The sequence below is a fragment of the Morone saxatilis genome, unplaced genomic scaffold (assembly GCF_004916995.1).
Source record: "Morone saxatilis isolate NCDOM2014 unplaced genomic scaffold, NCSU_SB_2.0 Contig12, whole genome shotgun sequence".
In the NCBI taxonomy this organism is placed as follows: Eukaryota; Metazoa; Chordata; class Actinopteri; family Moronidae; genus Morone; species Morone saxatilis.
In genome coordinates, this window is record NW_023339674.1 from 16,283,951 (window position 1) to 16,304,866 (window position 20,916).

The 20,916-nt window shown below is 42.2% G+C and overlaps 2 protein-coding genes across 2 annotated transcripts in view; one reads left to right on the forward strand and one right to left on the reverse strand.

Moving 5' to 3' along the window:
* The first annotated feature begins 420 nt into the window (after positions 1-420).
* On the forward strand, positions 421-14,619 carry ankrd24 (ankyrin repeat domain 24). Its single transcript, XM_035654105.1, has 23 exons — positions 421-811; positions 1,063-1,131; positions 2,948-3,078; positions 3,451-3,539; positions 3,635-3,699; positions 3,836-3,893; positions 4,124-4,194; positions 4,386-4,492; positions 5,112-5,284; positions 5,978-6,000; positions 6,243-6,335; positions 6,755-6,871; positions 6,978-7,097; positions 7,278-7,407; positions 7,662-7,840; positions 8,915-9,078; positions 9,613-10,352; positions 10,466-10,782; positions 11,480-11,713; positions 12,689-12,865; positions 12,951-13,118; positions 13,268-13,333; positions 14,157-14,619. Exons 2-23 carry the CDS (start codon positions 1,096-1,098, stop codon positions 14,223-14,225), a joined length of 3,327 nt encoding a protein of 1,108 aa, XP_035509998.1. The 5' UTR covers positions 421-811; positions 1,063-1,095; the 3' UTR covers positions 14,226-14,619.
* A 207-nt stretch (positions 14,620-14,826) lies between these two features.
* The window catches only part of shc2 (SHC (Src homology 2 domain containing) transforming protein 2), a gene marked incomplete in the record, with an annotated part of 14,158 nt that continues 8,068 nt past the window's right edge, over positions 14,827-20,916 (reverse strand). Inside the window, 6 exon segments of the mRNA XM_035654008.1 lie at positions 14,827-16,623; positions 16,987-17,138; positions 17,258-17,586; positions 17,710-17,883; positions 19,271-19,364; positions 19,970-20,150. Coding sequence (XP_035509901.1) covers positions 17,010-17,138; positions 17,258-17,586; positions 17,710-17,883; positions 19,271-19,364; positions 19,970-20,150 — 907 coding nt within the window.

Sequence of the window (20,916 nt, forward strand, 5' to 3'; positions counted from 1 at the left end):
ATTTAGGGGCCGGAGAAGAAGCCACACAGAATTGTAATGTGGGAATAATTGATTTCCATAGTTTCCTCTGCTTTGCATTTACTGCCCTCATTTGGTGGCTCGTGTGTATTGCACGCATCATTTAGAAATAACAGAGCCAGGGTCTCATGTAACTTCATAGTTTGTGAAAATAAAAATAGCCTGTTAATATCCCACAACCGGGCAACGTAGATGGACATTAAAAAACAGAAGCATTAATGCCAGGACCTCAGTGAAATGTCAGTTTAATAAAGTATATAAGTTCAATAGCACCTAAAATAGCAGAGGAATATTTAGGATAGCCCTGCACCTAGCTTTTTTTGTTTTTTTTGACTCACTCTCTCTCTTTCATTACAGTACAAAAGTGTTAACTTCCGGTGTCAGCTCTTCCGGTGTTGCCATTGGTTGAATTCACTTTTAGGTTTCAGTGATTGGCTGATTAAAATGTCCAAAATGAGGAACTTTCCCAACAACCCCCATGATGAATTGTGAGCTCGAGGTGCAGCTGAAACGGGGAGCACGGACAAAAGATGAAGAGTCGTACATGACTGAACGCTACTCTACAGTTCCCATCAGCCTGTTCAACACTAACTAACAGCTCTGCACTTCGACAGTCAGGCTATATCATCCATCATCGCCAATCAAACGCTGATCCGGCGTTTTGCGCATTGCTGATTGGTTGATTTACGATAGGGGCGGGTACACTCCTGCTGTCCGCCAGACTGCAGTGACTTCACAGTTCAGCTGATGGGACAGAGGGAACGCTCACCTGGACCAGTGCTGTCCGCCACAGGTAGGCTGCATGTCTCTGCAGGTCACTTTCTAGTTGTGTGCTCACTGCATTAGGTTTATGTTAGCCTGGTGTTGGTACATTCCTTATGTATTCCTGACATTTTGGTACATCCACGTGTTGCCATGTTGCTGGGACCACTGCTGATGATCTAGTCATCATGGGTAAATAAGTTAGAACCCCTTGAAGACACACAGAATAAGCTGAAACTTACAATAACACTCAAGTTTGTTCCTTTACCGTGTTCACTGCAGTGTTCCTGCTGAGACAGAGGCCATCAAACCATCATGAAGAGTCTGAAGGCAAAGTTTAAAAAGAATGAGGTAAGAGCCATCTGTTGAAGGGCATGTGTAGCTTTACAGGTGGGAGTACTTGAAAAGTAGTACACCTGTTTGCTATTCCTACAAGCTATTTAGAGATTTGAGCTCTACAAGCAGCGTTTGAACCTACTATTACAGTTGTACTAGTAATAGAACTAGTGTTCTACATTAAGTAGCCATTTATATAGGTCCCAGGTTGCTCCTGTGTGTGTGTGTGTGTACGGGGGCACTGGGATTCAGTGTCACTGAGCAGCAGCAGGAGAGCAGGGCTGTCTCCAGACTGCTGCTATAACCAGAGATCTCAGGTAGCCTTCAATTATTCACACGTACGTGCACACACACACACACTCTCAAATAATCCCTACTTTCCTGCTGTCATCCCAGTGCTACTCTGAAGGGCTATGTAATGTGGGGGTTAACCTTGTATTGTATTTTTAAAATGTTTACGTTTTTGCCAGCTCCATGTCGCTAATTGCTTATTTACATACTGGGGCCAGTGATCTTGCACCCTCGCAGCACTGGGGCACTGGTGCAAGCAGATAAAGTGGCTCAGTGTGGTCTGAGCATTTAGTTCCTGATGATGCTTTTAGCACCACCTCTTAGTGTCCCTCGCTTTGAGGAGAAATTCTACCTCTACCCTATTACTGGTGACAAGGATGATCTTCTGTCTTATATTATTATTGTTATTATAGTCCAACTGTCAGATGGGCTGATGGCATGGATGCATGCTAAATATCCTACATACACACATCTTCCCCACATACATAAACCTCTCCATAGCCCTAAGAGACTATTTGCTTGTTTGTGAGCCTCTGTCCCCTCTGTCCCGTAAATGATCATCCAAACCAGCAGAACAGAGCCAGCACCTCTTTCTGCTGAGTCCTCACATCTCACAGGCCCTGCTCTGTAACTGCAGAGAAACAGATCTACAGTATGACGCTGCCAGGAGGGGGTACCGTGCAGGACCTGACAAAAAAAAAAACTAATGGAGAGAAGGAGGAAGCCTGCTACAGAAAATTATTAGGTTAGAGAAAGGAGGACAGTAAGGAAAGGAAGGAGGTGGCGGCGTGAGAGATGCAGAGACTAGACTGGCTATGTCCCTGCAAGCAGCCGAGGCAGAGTGATGGGATAGCGTTTTGGATGCGGACAGGGAGCACTGCACAGGGAGACGTTGTTGTGAGGACAGCAAATAGCAGTGATACTGTGTGTGTGTCAGAGTTTTTGTGTTGTGAGCTATTTAGCTTCGTTGGATGTATGATTTTGTGGATAGCATACATTCTCTGGTATGTAGGTCTCTACTGTGACGATGCTGTGACCTCTAAAGGTTATCTGGTATAAACTTATGGGTAGCAGAGTTCCCTACAGTATCTGATGTAAATGTGTAGATTTGTTATGTAGCCAGACGGCAGTGTGTAAGGACACACAGCGGTGGCTCGGTGCTCTGTAGCTGCATTTAGTTGTGTGTGTGATGCCCTGCTAGCCGTTATGGATCCTCAGCAGCCGGTTTTTAGCCTGATGAAGCGGCTCTGCCCTTGTTTCAGCCTGCTGCCGCTGCCAGTGGGTATCTTCTCTCTCTATCCACTAATCACATTAAATAGGAATAATGTTTAGTTTTATCCATCTTTTCTTATAATATTTCTGTCTTTAAAGTAGTTTATTATAACTTGTCAAAGCTGGTATCTCATCTTAATTGTATTATATTTATTTTGACTGTCCAGTCATCTATTGTTTTTTTATGCAATGAAATATGCAGTGTGGTATCAATTTCCATTGGGGCTGGTCTGGGTGGTGACCTGTTCTCTGGCTTTGCCCCCCTCAGAGTCAGGACTGGAGTAAGAGTGATGAGAGGCTACTGCAGGCTGTGGAGCAGAATGAACCCGACAAAGTCTCAGCTCTCATCGTCAAAAAGGGCCTCTGCCCTACCAAGCTGGATGCCGAGGGCAAGTCAGCGTAAGTTGGGCAACTACTTTTTACGTCTTAGTCAATGGAAGGAATTCAGTTATTAGATGTAATTTTTTTCATCCGAGACATCAGAGTTTATATTCTTTTCAGTTCTACTCTTTAGTGTTGTAGTTATTTTAATAAGTGATTTGTTGCTCCTGGTTATGTAAAACACTTTTCAGTGCCACGTGTTTAAAAAGATTGTATTGATTCCAGGAGCACTATGAATTCTGCTTGTCATTCCATTTCTTTATCATCCTTTTTCCTTGTTTTATTACTAAGAGTAATCAGTAGTGGAGCTGAACAATTTTTACTTTTAATGGAAACCTATTCTCATTTCTCTCTCTAATCACTAGTGACTATGTGTTGTCCTTCTGTCAGGTTCCACCTCAGTGTGTCTCGAGGCCGGCTAGATTGTCTGGAGGTCATCATCTCTCAAGGAGCAGACCTCAATGTCACTGATGGTGCTGGTAGGGTATTTTATTATCAAATAAAGCTTTTATCTCAAGAGCCAAGGCTGTTGAATCACAAGTGTCATGGTTAATTTATAAATGTCTTTTTCCAGGCTTCACCGCCCTTCACCTCGCAGCCAAAAACGGCCAATCAGAGTGTTTAAAGAGACTTTTACAGGTAAAACACAGGATGACAGCAAAGCCAGGATAAGCAATAAAAATACAAATGGAATGACACAAACATGAACGTTAAAACTGCATTAATTACAAATGGTTCATCTTATGTTTGCTGTTATTTCTATTTTCCCCGACAGGAGAGATTAACAGTAGATTGCACCGACAGCATTGGTAGGACACCACTTCATCATGCAGGTAACAGTTGAACCAAGTTTGGTTGCAGCCATTCTTTGCATACAAATTCCTCTCATAAATCCCAGTAGATATATTAAAAGTAAGGTGTAAAGGAACACACAACTCTTTTATCTACCATCTAAACTGCACAGAGTAGTGCTGTTAGATTTCAGTTGCATTACATGATGCAAGTACAGCACATGTTATACTGTAAACATCAGATTGACCCTAATTCTGATGATTTCCTGCAGCGGTTAGTGGCTGCTTGTCCTGCACTGAGACCCTGTGGGACTTTAAAGCTGATTTGGATGTCCAGGATGGGGTAGGTTAAGAGTTAAGAGTTAATCTACAGTATATACAGTTTGGTTTGTTATGTGAGACGAATAAATAAATGATTATCAGTGATTCACTTTTTATGTACTCTGTCTCTTATCTAGTACACTGGACAACATTATCAAACACCTGTGTTACTGCTCTGTGATGTTTGAATGATCACGTGTATCTCTCTGTCAGGAAGGGGCCACCCCTTTGATCTTAGCAGCCCAGATGAGCAGAGTGGAGCTATGTGTCTTTCTGTTGGGTCGAGATGCCAACGCAAACATACAAGACAACCAGGGAAGGTACTGGACTGTTAATCATAGTCTCCCAGAGATATTTTCTACTTCTCCACTGTGGTAGGTGAGGCAGCGGGACCACCGTCCTCTGTCTATCTCACGGTCCTCTCTTGTAGCTGCAGCTGAAGCTCTGACAGATGGAATGACAGAGCGTGTAAGACAGTGGGAGGCCTGCTGAGGCAGACTGGGGCTTGAAACAGCCTTCTTACAGTAGCTAAGCTAGAACCAAAAAACCTCTTCAGGATTATTCTCACAGCAGTGGGGTTGTCTGGGTCAGCATACAGGAAGGATTCCCATAGTCTCGAGTGCGAGGGGTAGATTTGGAAGGATGCAAGCCAGGACCTCCAGCAGGGACCAGCAGCTTTCAGTTTGTCCTCGAATATCTTCTTGGAGAGGATGATTAGAGAATTATTCCCTGGTTAACGAGGTGAAAGACCAACATTTTATGGAAACATTTTAATGCCTTGTGCTTAAAGTTATATAAATCCTGTCCTGAAACTGGTCTGATCTTCTGGAGTTCTGTAGGTTTATGTTTATAAGTGAATGTATGTCTATTGCATTGTTAGTTGACTCAGTGCTGCTGTTTTCCTGTTGTACTATGATATTTTTTTGTTTGTAATTGCAGGTCTGCATTAATGCTGGCGTGTGAGAGTGACAGCGTTGAGACCGTAGAAGCTCTACTGAGAGGTGGGGCCAACACACAGCTGGTTGATGCCCTTGGACACAAAGCCACTGACTACAGCATAACCACGGGCAACCAACGCATCTTGCAGATGTTGCAGAATGGAGCACCTCCAGGTACAGTATGAGGCCCGAAGTCTTTTTTCAGAGAGATAGAAGCGACTGAAGATCTCACAAGGCCTTCACGATTCACTCTCTCTGTTATCATATTATTATAAATTAAGCCTAGTTAGTTCTGTTAAATCAGGTGGAATAAATGAAACCGTTCATGACAGCAGTTGTTTTTAATGTGAAGTGGCAGCGTCACATGAAACACGTGGCAGTAACATTCAACAGATCGTCACACCCGTTGTATGGCTTCTGTTCGTGTACGTGCTGCTCCCGATCCTGGCTGTGTCTCTGCTCCCCCAGGAAACAGCAGTAATAGGAGGAAGTGGATCAGGAGGACAGCTGGGTGTGATTGTGTGGTGGGATAAAAAAAAAAAAAATGAGTAAAAAGAGACGAAAGGGTTGTTCCACTTTTATCTCCCAACAAAGATGCTGCTGATGTATGAAAAACAGATGTCTGGCTGGTTTAAAAAGGAGATGAAGGAGAGAATGTGGTGTGCATATGATGCCTGACCACATTAGTCCAATTCTATAATTGGGCGATTTTGGTGGATTTACTACAAGATGCATGGATGGTACTAATATAAACTGCATGTTAGAAAAGTGACAGGAAGTGAGAGTGTATATACCATGCCTCTAGTTGTTTGCTTTACCTTTTAGGGGTTAAAGTGTCATGTTGTGTGTCTCCCTCTGCATACGTAGCCTCTGACGGCGCCGGTGAGGAGGTAATGTTGCATAGCTGTGTGTGGGATCACTCCCTCCATTAAATGAGATCATGGCCCACTTTGGCTGATCATATTGTGCATGTTTTCCAATATGAGGTCATTATTTTTGTATGCTCCTTTGTTTTTCGTTGGCTTTCATTCCCCTTTTGTTCCTGACCCGTCTTATCTTTTGAGTTTCCTCAGTTTTCCCATTTTAAGTTGAGCTTGACCTCTGCTTGTCTGTGAATCCCCCCCCCACGCAGCCCCCCCAAGTCCCCTCAGGCGCCTCGTCAATGCAAGGGGGCACTACCCCCCGCAAACGGAAAGCTCCTCCACCGCCTCGCTCTCCTCTCCAGGTACTGTGAGAAACCTCTCAGTGGATGGAAAACACTATTTTTAACCACAAGTAGAGGCCGGCCGTACAGTGTTGTTGTCACTATATATACCGTATATCACTGACTCCTAACCTTTTAGAAGCAGTGGCTATTACTACCCCCAGTTGCATTGCAGTGGAGTGACTATTGTTTTAGTTAAAATCGTTTTAGAAGAGAAATGGTACAACCAAAATAAACAAAGATTTATCTCACATTTATCTTGCAACTCCCAGTTTTAAAATGGTTGATCTATAATGTTCTGCGTGACAGCAAACAAGATACAAGGATTTTAAAGCTAATTTCATAATAATCCCTTTGGAAATATTGCTTCTCAAGAGATTAACTAAAGAGTATAATGCCTTTGATGATTATTCATTTTATTCTGTTTTCTCATCACAAAGATGCAGGGTTTGCCACCCTCTCCACAGCCCCGGAGTCCTGCTCCACCTGCAAAGTCCCCTGAGCCCCAGTCCCAGTCTCCTTCACCCCAGCCTCCAGAAACACAGCAAGCAACCCAGGTTAGCACAGTAAAATTAGATTTTTGTTTACTTATTATTATTTGCTGTTTGTCCTTCATATTACATGAAATGCAGACCTTATTAATATTAAATTTATACATACAAGGCAGAGGATGAGGAGGTGTTTGAGGAGATTCGACGGCTGCGTCTGGAGAGAGGCCGTCTGCTCCAAAAGATCAAAGCTTTGGAGCAGCAGCAGCAGAGCGCCCTCTCTGCTATGGAAGAGGTACTAAGCTGCAAGCGGTGCAAACCCCCCTTCTTAATCACGTCTCTGAAAATATGATTTTATATAAACCTATACCTATTCTTTAGAGGTCTGTGTGCATGTACCTGTATCAGAGACAACAATGTATTTGTGAAGATTGAGGGTTGCTTGTTATAACCACTGTGTGTATGTGCACTGTAGGTGACCCAACTAAAGCAGCGTCTAGAAGAGGCAGAGACCGAGAGAGACAAGTTGCTTGAGGAGCTGAAGGGAGGCCATGGTATTGGGGCCAGTGACTCTGAGGACATGGATGAAATGTTTGACTTCCCAGGTATGTAATCTGTGTGAACATGTACCTCCCACGCCCCGTCATAGAGCACGCATGTACTTTGTTTTTGTACATTGCCTCTGTAAAGCACTTGTGACTTATGTCTGTGAAAAGTGCTATATAAATACATTTTACTTACTTTACTTACTTCCATGCATGTGTCCTTGCTATTCCACATAGGCATTCCTGTGGGTCTATGCCATCAGGAAGTACACAGATTGATCTTTGTTGTGGTTGCTCTTTAACTTTCTCTCTAGAGAAGCTGCTCTCCAAGCGCTCCAGAGCCTCCCCTGCTCAGGATGAGGCCACTTCTCAAGCGGACACTGGCTCAGCCAACCCTTCTCCTGCCCCTGCAGACCCAGGAACTCTTGCTGAGCTGCGCAAACAAATAGAGGAACTTACCTCACAAAACTCTGAATTAGCTCTCAAGGTGCAGGTAAGGTTATGGAGAGTACAAATGCACAAATATTATTATATTATTTTTTATTATTATTAAATACACACCTGCTGCATGATCACGCTAACAACTATGCACACACACATGCACACAATGTCCCACATAAGAGCACAAAGATATAATATCCTCACACACACACGCACACACAGTCCAAGGCCTCTTTAAAGAGGATAAATTGATAGTGATGTGATTATTAAATGGTTCTGAGGCAGGAGATGAAGATGCTGGTTGAAGAGTAGCTTAATGTGCCTGACTCAAGCATTAGTCATGACCACTTAAACTTTATGATGCAGCACTCTGGTACACTAATGCACTAAGTGTTCATACAGGTACAAATAGAGCAGCATCCGATGCAGGCATGGGGGCATTTTGTAGACATTCTTCACTAGCTGGGTCATGCTGGTTAAAATGGCGAAGTTGTAGTATTCTGTTCTGGTGTGGTTTGTTCAGCACTGTATGAGAAGCAGCAATCTAGGCTAAGAACAGTGGGAAATCTAACTCAAAACTCCTTCTGTGATTTATATGGTGAAGGGCAGACTTCAGATTTCATAACTCATATTGAATTAAGTTAATTAAAGGGCAGATTTACACATAAAGGTTGTACAATGTCATCTGTGTCTCTGGAGGAGCTTTGCCAAGTGATGGGATGATGTCATAAGAGTTACATCTTTAATTTTTCCAATAAATTATACATTTATGACAGAAACCCTTTGTTACGAACACGAGATACGAGAGTTTGGTGAAATGTTGTATTTAGTGTTCTGGAGTTTGACCAATACGGATTCAAAGTCAAGATATTGGGACTTGTGCTGCAGAAACTGTATAATACTAAATTACTGGAGTACTCTCTTAAGTAATGAGTACCTCAACCACTTACAAGCTTTTCTGTTACCACCAGAAATGTCACTTTTACTCTAAGGACACTACATGTACATTCTATGCAATTTCAGCTTCCAGTACATAGCTTTGCATTGACTGATAAACTGTGCAAGGCATATTGTTGAAGGTGACAACCTCCCTAAGCTACAGTAATTTCCTCTGTGTTATGTACAGATGTTGGAGATGTTTGAGAAGGATGACACAGACATGCAGACCTCCAGCTCAGACTTTGTCCCCATCATTCAGTATGAAACCCTGAGGAAGGAGTTTGAAGCCCTTCAGGAGCGCCTCTCTCAGGCCCAGGCTTCAGATGAGGCCTCCAGCATGGCAGAGGAGCAGTAAGATTGACTGATTCATACATTCAAGCATACTTGTAACTAGCAAACTTAAGTAGCCGTCACAGATCACATTCGTTTCAACTCTACTGTATTAGATCAGGCCTTTATTCTGAGATGTGCACACCTTGGGGCCTCTATCAGGGCCATTTTTGTGCTTAGCATTCACATGTTGTTGCTTATCTACTATACTGAGGTATGATAAAAATAAATCTGTATTTATCACTGGTTGCAGTTGTACACTGCAGTAATACAGTGTTAATGTGTTATAGTATGTATGATGTACTGAAATGATTAGTTGATTAATAGATCAATCAGAAAATGGATAGCAAGTCATATATCAAGCAAAAAAGCACCATAATGTGTTGGTTTTGCCAACAATGTGTTTTGAGAATGTCACCATGATAACCTTTTAGACTAAATCATAATCGATCAATCGAGGACATTATCCACATATTGATCAGGACTGGAAATATCTGTAGTGATGATTTTATTGTTTGAGTTTGAAATATTGATAATCTTTGTCTTGTTCTATAGTGATTATGAGAAGTCTGTGGAGGCTCTGAAGGAGAAGCTGCGAAGCCTGGAGGAGCAGTTAGCCTCCTCCCAGTCTGAGCTGGAAGAGCTGAGGGAGCAGATGCGCCTTGGGGTGCTTTCTGTGGAGTGTGGTGAAGGGGATACTGCCATGGCAGGTGCTGGGGCTGCAGGGGAGGGTCCAAGCCAAGAGGCACAGCAGCTGAGAGCGAGGGTGACGGAGCTAGAGGAGGAGCTAGCAAAGAGAGAGGGTGAGGCAGGGGGTCAGAGCAGCCAGGACAGTGACACAATCAAACAGCTGACGGAGCAAGTAGAGGAACTCCGTGCTGCTCTGGCACGAAAAGAGTCTACAAAACAAGAAGGGGAGAAAGACGGTGAAGAAGAGACGGAAACAGTGAAGTGCCTCCTTAACAAAGTGGCTGAGTTAGAGGCAGCCCTGGCAGGGAGCAGGACGTCGGGGAAAGAGGGAGGATCAGCAGGAGATGGAGATCAGGTCCGTCGTCTCCAGGAGCGTTTGGGAGAGCTAGAGGGGGAGCTGAGAAAGTGCGTGCCCCGCTCAGAGTTGGAGGAGGTGCAGGTGACTCTGGGGCTCCAGTGTGAGCAGCTGGCCAGGGAGAGGGCGGATGTGGCTAGAAGGCTCAACGATGCTCTCCTGGATCTGGAGAGACTCAGGCCTCCTCAACGCGGAGATGATGAAGAGGAGGAAGAAGAGGAGGAGCATTCAGAGAGCTCAGAGCCCTCAGGTGTGCAGTGTTGTTGTTTTTCTACTTTTAAGATTTTGGGTTCCAGAGAAAAAAAGTTAAAATGACTGACTTTTCTGTCCATTTTGTGAACGATCATGTCTCTGTCCAATCAGAGAACTCCAGACGCTCCCTGGCAGCCGTGAGAGAAGAACTGGAGGTGGCGAGGCAAGAAGCAGCCCAGGCTCTGGACTGTCTGTGTGCTGAGCGGGAGGGCCGGGCACAGGACGCCCTGCAGCTGAAAGACGCAGTACCGCTCTCAAAACATAAGGAAGCGCTGTCTGCAGTATCAGAACAGCTAGCTCAGACCCTGCAGGAGCTCCAGGAGGAGAAGACCCTTCGTGGTCAGGCTGAGGAGCAGGCTGCCAAACTAGAGGGCCAACTACAGGCCATGCAGGATGCCATACCCAAAGAGGAGCATGAGAAAGTGAAGGTCAGCTGTATTTTAGAGCAAAATTAGAAATAGGGGTGAGGTACAAACTCAGACAGAGGACATGGTTGTTATTAAAAGATGAAATGTTACTACTTCTTCAAGTTAGGGCATTACTCATTGTATTACATGCTCCTGCTTCATCAATAAAATTATCCAGAGGAGGCAGAGTCATCCCAGATTCTTCACCCTGAAATGGCTGACCCTTAGTTGAGATTTCTCAGAATATAAATTGTTCACTATTTGTAAAAGACTTTTTGAAAGGGAACACAATTTAAAGCAGCTAATATTGTTTGTATTATTTGTAGCATCTGATTTTAGGTGTTTCCAGTGGGTTGTCTAGTTTAAATTGACAGGGGAGTACAACATGAATCATTTATCATGATTTAATGTCTAATGTTTAGGGTTACTAGGTAGGACTAAAATAAATTATAATCCAGAAAGGGTTAAAAGCATAAAATAACAGATCAGCACAGTTTTAAGCTTTGTGACAATGCATATTTCTGATAATCCAGTGGGTTGTTACAGGATTTATTTAACTTAAGATGGAGGAAAATGTTGTCAACCCTAGTCATGTACCCTGTGTGTCAGTAACAGGTGTTAAAAACAACATTTCAGTGTTTCTTAAGAGTACATTCTGATAATAAGTTTGTCATAACTGTTACTGTATGAAGTAATCCTTGTGCTTCCTGCATCTTAGGCAGAACTCCAGTGCTCTCTGCAGGCCAGTGAGAGCAGTGCAGCAGCAGCTCAGGAGGCTCTGAGTGAGAAGGAGATGGAGCTGAGAGAGCTGAAGTCCCAGAAGGCTGCAGAACAGGGTCTAATCTCCAAGGAGGACCATGAGGCCCTGCGACTCTCTCTGCAGGCTGAGATCAACGCCGCCACAGCCCGATTCAACGATCTCACTCGCAAACATGAGAAGACCTGCACTGAGGTGTGTACGCATGACGTGATGTGTCATTGTGTCTGCCTTCTCCCTTCTAATGCCATCTAAAGCCACATTAGATGTTATTGTGTTTGCTACAAAGTGAGCTGTGTTCCATGAAGGCCTCTTTCCTGCCTCTACATTATTCATATGTGTATTACTTTCTCTATTCAGTGCCTCCCTGTTTCATTGATCCCTCTGTATATTTGCTTACTGATGCACTGAAGTAGCCTTGTATGTGCACTATAGGCTCATGGTGAAACAAAAAAGTACCAAAAGTAATTTCCCCTCCATCTGTGTAGTGACATTCAGATATAAAAGAAGTCTCACTTTGTAAGATGGGTAATTGCCTCTCTGACTCAGGTTGGCGAACATAGATTGATAAGAGGGCCCATTTTCTTAAGAAGGGCTTTTGGAACCCAAATCCAAGTGTTTGTGATACACTAGCATGTAAATTTGTGCTGGTAATATTATGAAGTGCCTGGAATTTCCCTGGAATAAAAACACAGTTGAACATGCTACCAAAAGCAAATGTGTATAGATTTACTGTAGCTTAATTTACTGCATTTGTTTGTACTCTTGGGTGGGTATATGAAGATCAAAGGGAAACGGAAAATTCCCGTGAGCAAAGATCTCAGAGATTCGGGCTCAGTGGTTTTGGGAATAGATATTTGAGAGATGCTGAGAAAATGAAAATGGGAATTATTATATTATGTTCATCCACCAAATCAGGAAACAAGACAAAGTATAGCCTGAGATTTTACTATGTAAAGGTTAAAGGCAAATAAACAGCAAAATAGTGGAGAAGCTTTTCTACAAGGGAACATGTGTTTGATCTGCAAGCATGCATTTCTGTCTGTATGACCCTGTCTGTGTTCTGCTGCCACTTATATATAAGCAAAAAGCATCTGAATTGGAGACATAACCAAATATAGACCCCCTTGCTGTAGTGACAGGGTGCCACTGGTGGTTTTACTGGTCTAGGTGTTCCAGGTGCAGAGGGAGGCTCTCTTTAACAAGAGTGAGCGACAGGTTGCAGAGTCCCAGCTGGCCACAGTGCAGCAGCAGCTAGCCGAGTTACAGTCCCAATCCAACCACATCCAGGAGCTCCACAAGGACATCCAGGAATCCCAGGGCCTGGTCAAGGAGAAGGACCGCAAGGTGACAGTTTGGAAGGCCAGTTAATACAAGTGCTGTTGAAGCACCCATGAGGTGGCCAAACTGACTGTCTCTGTCTTTCGCGCAGATAACAGAGCTGTCCAAGGAGGTGTTTCGGCTAAAGGAGGCCCTGGGAGCTCTGTCACCTCCTCTGGGCATCACCTCCTCATCCTCCTCCTCATCTACCCATCATGGTAACCCTGGGCAGCAAATGGCACTGCAGAACAGGATCGCCATACTCACCCAGCAGCTGCAGGTGAGGAGAACATTGACACCAGGGATGTGTGATGTTAGAAAAGATATTGTGATTTCCAAAATACTTTTTTCTTTAGCAATATCTATGATCATTATCTGTAAAAATTACACTTAAATATTCACATGACATTTTCTGTGGTCTTGTTGCAGGATTGGGAGAGAAAGCACAAACAGGTGGTGGCTATATACCGTTCCCATTTACTGGCAGCTGTCCAGGTCAGTTGAATGCCAGAGTGCAAATTAAGACTTAAATCTTTGTTATGAGATGTAATGAGTTCATTTTATTTAGGATTTCCATGTGTGTATGTGTGCACTTGATCCTATGGTCTTGTCCATTTCCTGTCTCAGGGTGGATCAGTGACATTTTCTATGTTTGACTAGCTGAACAGTCACTCAGAGCCTGCACTGTGAATAGCACTGACTGACTGCTGGATTTGAGTGTGTCCCCTTTGTGGTGCAGACAATAAAGAGCAGGACTAATCTGTCAACCATCTCTGCTTACCAGACAAAGTGGATGAAATTTCAGAAGAGCTGCAGGGAAAAGGGGCTCACTTTCTGGTTCTATCAGTTTCATCATATTCCACTACTAAGACTAAACATTAGCTATTTCTTTTTGTAATGTTGGTTGTAATGAGACATTGTTCAGGTATTGGTGACCTTTAAAAGCACTTTGGCAGGTAGAGGTTTTCATTGCAGTTACCAGTTTTCCAGACCAGACATGCGGCCCTCATCTGATGTTAACACCTGTACATGTTTTGTGCTTTAATCTTCCAAGCTTCTCTCTGATTTGGGGCATGGTTGAGTATTGAGTAGGCTATCCAGTGAGGTTAATCTCTCTTCTAGTAAGTTCTTCACACACTTTGCCTTGCCCCCTCTTGATGGAGGTCAGAGACAGAGTTTTTTCTGTCCTTGGCCAAATCTGCAGATTTCAGTCTGCCTTTCTACAAGGATGACCATTATAGGGGGTCTGCCTGTGGAACAAATGTGAAGTACAATGTAGAACTTTAATTTTCTTACTTTGGTGTTTGCTGCCCAACAGGGCCGAATGGATGAAGAAGTACAGGGACTGTTACTCCAAATCCTGAGGATGTCACAGCAGGGACACTGAACCATCTGCAAGCCTCTTTACACCTCCAGTCCCTTTACAGGTCAGCATATAACAGCTCCAGCATAGCAACCTGTGGGACCAGCATTGTTGAGACCTTGTCTAGAAAGCCAAATACAACTGTTCAGACATACAGTAGCTGCATGTGTTCAATACAGTAAACTTAAACAACAGCCTTAAGGCTTTACTGATAATCAAACAGGGAGAAAATAGAATTGTAGAGTGCCTTCATGGCTGGATAACTGAAATGACAGCAGCCTATAAGTCAGGGGTTTATGGTAGCAGAAATTGAATCTGAATAGAGAGTCGTTATTTAGAAGATAGAATCAAGTGCATTGATTGTGTGACAAGCCTATTGATTTTATATTATATTGTTATAATAAAAATGAGAAACAAACATCTCGTCTGTTGTTCCTGTTCTTTGTACACCGATACTGTAGATTGAACAAACCACATCTTCCAAACTGTTCCTCACATCTATTTTTGGTCGATGGAAATCTGAAGTCTTAATTTGGCTGTAGCATGTGTGCACGGAAAGTCGGACAGCTGGGTTTAACTGTGGTGCTGCTATATTAGACTCACAAATGACAAAATACCATCTGAATTGTACTTCTTTTTCCAGATAGTTTTATTGACAAAAGGCATTAAAGTCAATTAAAGAGAAAAAAGATCCAAGAAATTCCTGAGAAAGCAAAAAGGAGATCTGTAATAATTACATTAATCATTTGGACCTCACCAAACGCCTTGTAGCTCACCGCATCTCTGTGCATTCTTGAGGCTGCAGCTAAGGACAGGGGAGGGCCTGATTAAAGATATGTTGCTAATGAGACAAATGCAAAAAGCATATGACTAACCTCTAGTAAGATTTCAAAGAATTAGGTAGAAAACTGGAGCCAAGGAGCAGAAATACATGAGCAAGTCACTGACATGTAAAGACTCAGACGTGGGATAAGGACAATCTATAAAGTGATGTATTCTCCTGAACTTGGACAAATAAAGGATTTAATTTCAAGTCAAAATTCCCCCGTCTTTAACATCAATCACTGTAGACTAGTGCTATCTATGGCTTGCCTCTAAGAACAAAAAGATTCACTTAGGAGATTGTTGTGAGGGACGCACATAAAAACAATGACAGCCATGACACAATAAGACAGTATTACAAGTATAACAAGAGCAGCTTACGTGACTGTTCACAGGAATAAGAGCTTAATCATCCTGAAGTTTGTTCAGTCATTTGTTGGCATGGCAAGAAAACTAGTGTTTTGCGTTGAGAGCATAAATACACATTATATACACTCTGACACAAATGCCTGTCTCTGTAGTTATTAAGGCACTGAAGTTGTGGAAAAACAGGCGTGGATATACTGAGTTTGTATGCAGAGTAGTTTTAACCGAGGACATAGAATTGATTTGAGTACAGTCTGACCAATAATGTTCACAGGCTTATACAACACATACAGTATGTCTTTAACAAATTATGAACAGCCCTTAGAAACACAAGACAAATGACTGATATTAATGGTAAATGTGATCAAACTTCCCATTTTCAAGACAATGTAACGTATGTCCGCTTGGCTGTCTATATGAAGATAGTATGAATGCATGATTTTTTTAAAACCTTGATTATCATGGAGAAACAAAACAAAAAAAAGGCAGAAGAATGTGTGGCTGTTTTATAAATCCAGCACTGAATCATGTCCAGTGTGTTTCCATTGTGCCAAATCAGAGTCAGGTACTGCAGACCTGTCAACATGTAGCAACAAACAAAACAGTCTTTACATTCCCATGAAACAGACATTTCTTCACTTGTCTTTTATAGTCACAGTATTTTCATTTCTTGCATTTAAACAGAAATGAGCTACTGAATAACCTAACATCTTTTGATTTTTTAATACAGTATCTGTACCAGATTATAAGACAGTTTTGTTCTGGCGATGTCCATTATTGTTCGGTGGACGGCCTGTAGACAGACAGGTCAGGAAGCTGTGGTCTACTGGAAGCACTTCACTATTACAGGCATTGTCGGACATTACGTCTCTGTGCATCAAATCCTTATTTGATTTCCTGAAGTTGGGTCCTCTTCAAACAGTCGTTGCTTTAATTATTGACATCAGTTGACAATGCTCTGAAATGAGTCAAACTGTGGATTCTGGTTGGTTTGTTAGCTTATAATATCTGCATGGTGAGGAGTTTGTGACAGATGAGAGATAGTTTAGTTGATCCTGGTAGGCAGGAGGCAGAGAAAGTACAGGGATGTCAGATGCCTCACTCTCCTTAGTAAAATTGTTTATGGAAAAAAGTATTAGTGAGATCTTTTATTCCAGATAAATATCCATCTGGGATAGAGGACTCCATATTGGTTTTTTTTCTGTGGTTTTTCCATGGGAGTGCAGGAATTCAGCTGTAAAGTATAGTAGACAAAGAAAGCACAGATTACAGGTCAATACAGTCATTATTTAGGCTTCTAGATACAATAGTCATATGTCTGGCACTAGATAATCTGTCAGTTTATTGCATGCAGAAATATAATGCTGACATTCACTGTAGTTCATAAAAAAGTGTAAAAAGTGTACCCACACAAGGTGAACAACAACCAGTTATATTTTCTTTAAAACATGCACATTTGATAGGATCTACACCAATCTACTCATACGGTATTTTAAAATGCAAATTAAGGTTTAGCATCCACTGCCTCCCTGATATCATTTTTAATCATTAAATCATTTTAGACATCCCACACATACGTAGTATACTGCACACTTACCGTCCCATGCAGGGTCAAGTGGCTCACTGTTTCCTCCTGACCACCTGTTTGAGGTGGAGCTCACTCTCTGCTGCCACAATAGGCAGCTCATTCTTTAGGTGGTATGAGATAAGGTGGCTAATACTCTCAAATAACATGTCTTTGGTTCGGACCTGTGTGGAGGACAAAAGATGGTTTCAGTTCAGATCAGTTAGTTTTTATATAAGACTAGTATGAACTTTGACAACTGGCAAACATATCTAAGCTGTTGCTTGTTTGCTGCATTACTCACCACCCCCTCTGGGTCCACCAGCAGTAGGTGTTTGGGCAGGCCACAGTGCATGCCAGTTAGCACATACTGTCCTGGGTTGGTAGTGCTCTCCCGGACCAGGAAATCTCCATCTCGGACCAGCAGTCTCTCTGCGTCCCGTCTGCTCATGCGGCTGTGGTACCACGTCTCCCTGCGGAGCTGTTCCTCATTTGGGGCCACTGGGGCTCGACGGCGTGGAGGGCTGGGCCACTGGTCCTCCAGAACCCGGACACCTCCAGCTGCAGCAGACATACTGGAAACAACAGCTCCACCACAGGCCTCGTGGAGCTTCAGGGCATCCTCGAAGGGCCCTACAGGGATGTGATGTTTCACAGTTACAAGTGTGGTGACTACAGTATTTAAAAAAAAAAAAAAAAAGAAGTGAGTTCATCTTTGCTGTGTCATAATGTGTCACACCAACTCTCTGGACTTACTCATGTCAAAGAGGTCCTTTTTGGGACTGTCGGGTACCCTGGCCCCTCTGTGTCCTTCGGGCCCCCGTGAATCCAGGTTTTCCAGAGTCTGGGTGTTAACGTACTGATGCTCCTCATAATCTCTGCTGCCTGGTGGCTGTCCATCAGCACACAGGTAGCCATCTGATGTCAGACCTGAGAGACACATCTGCTCTTAACACATTTCAGACTCCTGTCTGGACATACGGATATCTTTGTGTGTGTGTCATCAACAAATTTATGTTCTTATGGCCCCGTCTAGTGGTGGAAATCACAACTTGAATCATATGAATAAACTAAGACAGTTAAACCAGTTGCAGTATGTACTGAAGTGGACGTGTATTGCTAATGTCATAATCTTAAACCAATTATATGTAGCCACCAATAAGAAGGCCGCTTCTTAAGAGCCCTGGTAGCTAAATGGTTACAGACCATACCACATAACTGCAATAGTCATGGTTTGAATTCCTTTCTCCTTACTTGTTTCCTGCGTGCCTCTTCACTAGTGACTGTCTAATAAAAGTAAAATGCCAAAACAAAATTTGTAATGATTTTTAATGAATATGTAATTTTTCTTATTACTGTATTATAACTTCCATTAGCTTATTTTTGGACCATTAACAATGATTTTTGCAGTTCATTTCAAGTACTTTGAACTGCACTAATGTGAAGGAAAGCTAATATATACTGTATAAACAAAGTTGATTGATTGAAATATTTGGTAGATAATTTAAACTTGGTTATCTATATTCTTACTTCAATAATGCTGTATTGCTAAATCCCTTTTCTAATGTTTATAATCCACAGCAAAGGTTGAAGACCAATCATTTCTATAGTAAAGAATACTTGCCATTTAATTGTTTTAGTTTTCTAAAAAAGAAATGTTAAAACAAACTATATTCTATAAATCTGGTGGAAGGTGGTATGTAGAATGAGTTACATTTTTAAATGATAAAATAACTGCTGAATACCTTATTAATGTTGTTTTGTAATGCTATAAAAATCAAATAAAGCACTTATAGAGAGAGACTATTACAGAAATCTGTGCAAACAAATACTGTTTCCTGAAAAGAATAATGTGGTCTGCACTAAATTCCTCCACAAAGTTAATTAAAGTCATTTCTCAAGATTAACTATGGTAATAATCCAAATGGAATTCAGAGAATCTTGAGGACACTCCAAGCCTCCCTCCTATCAAAGATGACAGATGACAAGTCTTTTATCTGGCATCTGGCATTTAATCATACTGATTAAAAAGAATCCCAAAGAAGAAAACCCAAGAATCCTAATTCTATCAGAGTGATCTTGAAAAGGGTCCAAATGCTGTTTTTGCCAGAGGGTAAGTAAGGGCACAGAATTCAGTGATGACCTGACTTGTACCTCAATAGGTCACCAAACTCTAAACAAACCACAAACCACCCAAAAACCTTCAGTTTATTCTCTTAAAGCCTACTAAATGACAAAGCTTGTATCAACTAAAAACTGGTGAGCATGTTTTACCCCCCTAGATGTTATATCTGTGTACCACCACAGGGTGTCTCACCTGAGCTGCTGGTCGTCTCGGTGTCCCAGTGAAGTTCATAGCACAGCTGACCAGGGGGATAAGATGCTTGCTCCCTCCTTGCTGGAGAGCCCATCTGCAAACCCACATACACACCAGAAGAACACATCCTAAATACATTTGTATCACCATACCTGAATGGACATCTCCCTCATGTCTTGTCCCTACATAATGTAGTTTTGAAGCACTCTATTTGAAACATTAGCTATAGTATGTCACCATATTTTGAACGAGCTGCAGGGAGAGAGCAATGATTTCTCTCACCCGGACGGGCCAAGCCTCTTTATCTAATCATATCTATCTTTGGCAATTACAGTGCAGGCACATCAGGAAAAGAGTTATGGAGTATATTTCCGTGCTCCTACTGTTTAATTCCATGTAAACAATACAGGGAAGAAGCAGGAAAACATATCAATCACCAGTTTATGAGTGAGGTATCAAAGCGTTTAGCTTGAGTCTGGCTGTCATTGTCTGATAAAGGTTAATCATGCATTTTCTTGATGATGAGCAGATGTAGCTTCGATTACATCCGTGGTGAGGTTGCATCTCACGCTTACATGTTTGGCAGTGTTGGCAAAGTCGGTGGTGATTAGTGTAAAGGGAAAAGAACTATGCCGCACAGAATGCCGCACAAGAATCATCTAGAATCTGACCTTTCTGAATTCATGGCTGGAGATTCACCTGTGCTGCTGTCTTGCTCTGTGGTTGGGTGTGAATGTGGCCCAGCAGGGCTCCACTGGGCCTGAGCCTGGAGTCCACCACTCCCCCAACAGGAGGCTCCTTCCCCGGGATGCTGTTGTAGTAATCATGCTCAGAGAAGTCCTCATCGTCCCCCCACATCGGCTCTTCTGTCCTGACAGACCTGAAGAAGGACATACCGTACGTGCATAAGTGAAAAGATATATTTTATTCAGGTCACACTAGAGCTAAATGTCTAAATAAATAAAGTGAAAACTAGACTACTACTAAACTACTAGACAACAATGATGTTGTTTTTTTTATTACTTTTAATAGTGATCATAATGATTATGTTCTCAAATTGATTCAGTCCGATCAGATGACATATCCACATCCGAAAGTGATCTATATGAATCTGCTAGAGATTTATATGGATCACCAGAGTTGCTGCTTTCTGTTGGCAGCAGGAAGACGTTCATTTGAAACCCGAATAGAAAAGACTAACAGCCTGGAGTTCCTCCTGTATCTGCAGTGGCATCACTGTAACACCTGAGGTTTGGTCGAATGGATGAGAAGATCTGTGAGGATCAATATTATAAGATGGATTCTGAGGTAATACAAGAACAAACTATCACTTTTCCTTGTAATAAATAACAAAGAAATCGGAGAGTTGTACAGTGGATCAGGTTTTTGTGGTGGAAAAGGCAACTAAGCTCTTTTATGCAGGATGTCTGTATTCATGTCAAAGTAAGTATGATTGATAAGTAAACAATAATCACCTTCACTTCCTCTGAGTGTCAGTCTCCCTAAAATAACAATCGAGTTTTCATTTACATTTGTTGGAAGTGTCAACAAGTTCAAAGCTTTTAGTTTTAAATTTGATGTTTACATTCACTAATTTATATATATATAGCATATATATATATATAGCATATATATATATATATATA

Bases quoted from the DNA above. Each gene is read 5' to 3' on its own strand.
- ankrd24 (XM_035654105.1), top strand. From the start codon at position 1,096: ATGAAGAGTCTGAAGGCAAAGTTTAAAAAGAATGAG. The intron at 3,540-3,634 runs GTAGGGTATTTT...GTCTTTTTCCAG, and splicing joins CAATGTCACTGATGGTGCTG to GCTTCACCGCCCTTCACCTC. The intron at 10,353-10,465 runs GTGTGCAGTGTT...CTGTCCAATCAG, and splicing joins AGAGAGCTCAGAGCCCTCAG to AGAACTCCAGACGCTCCCTG.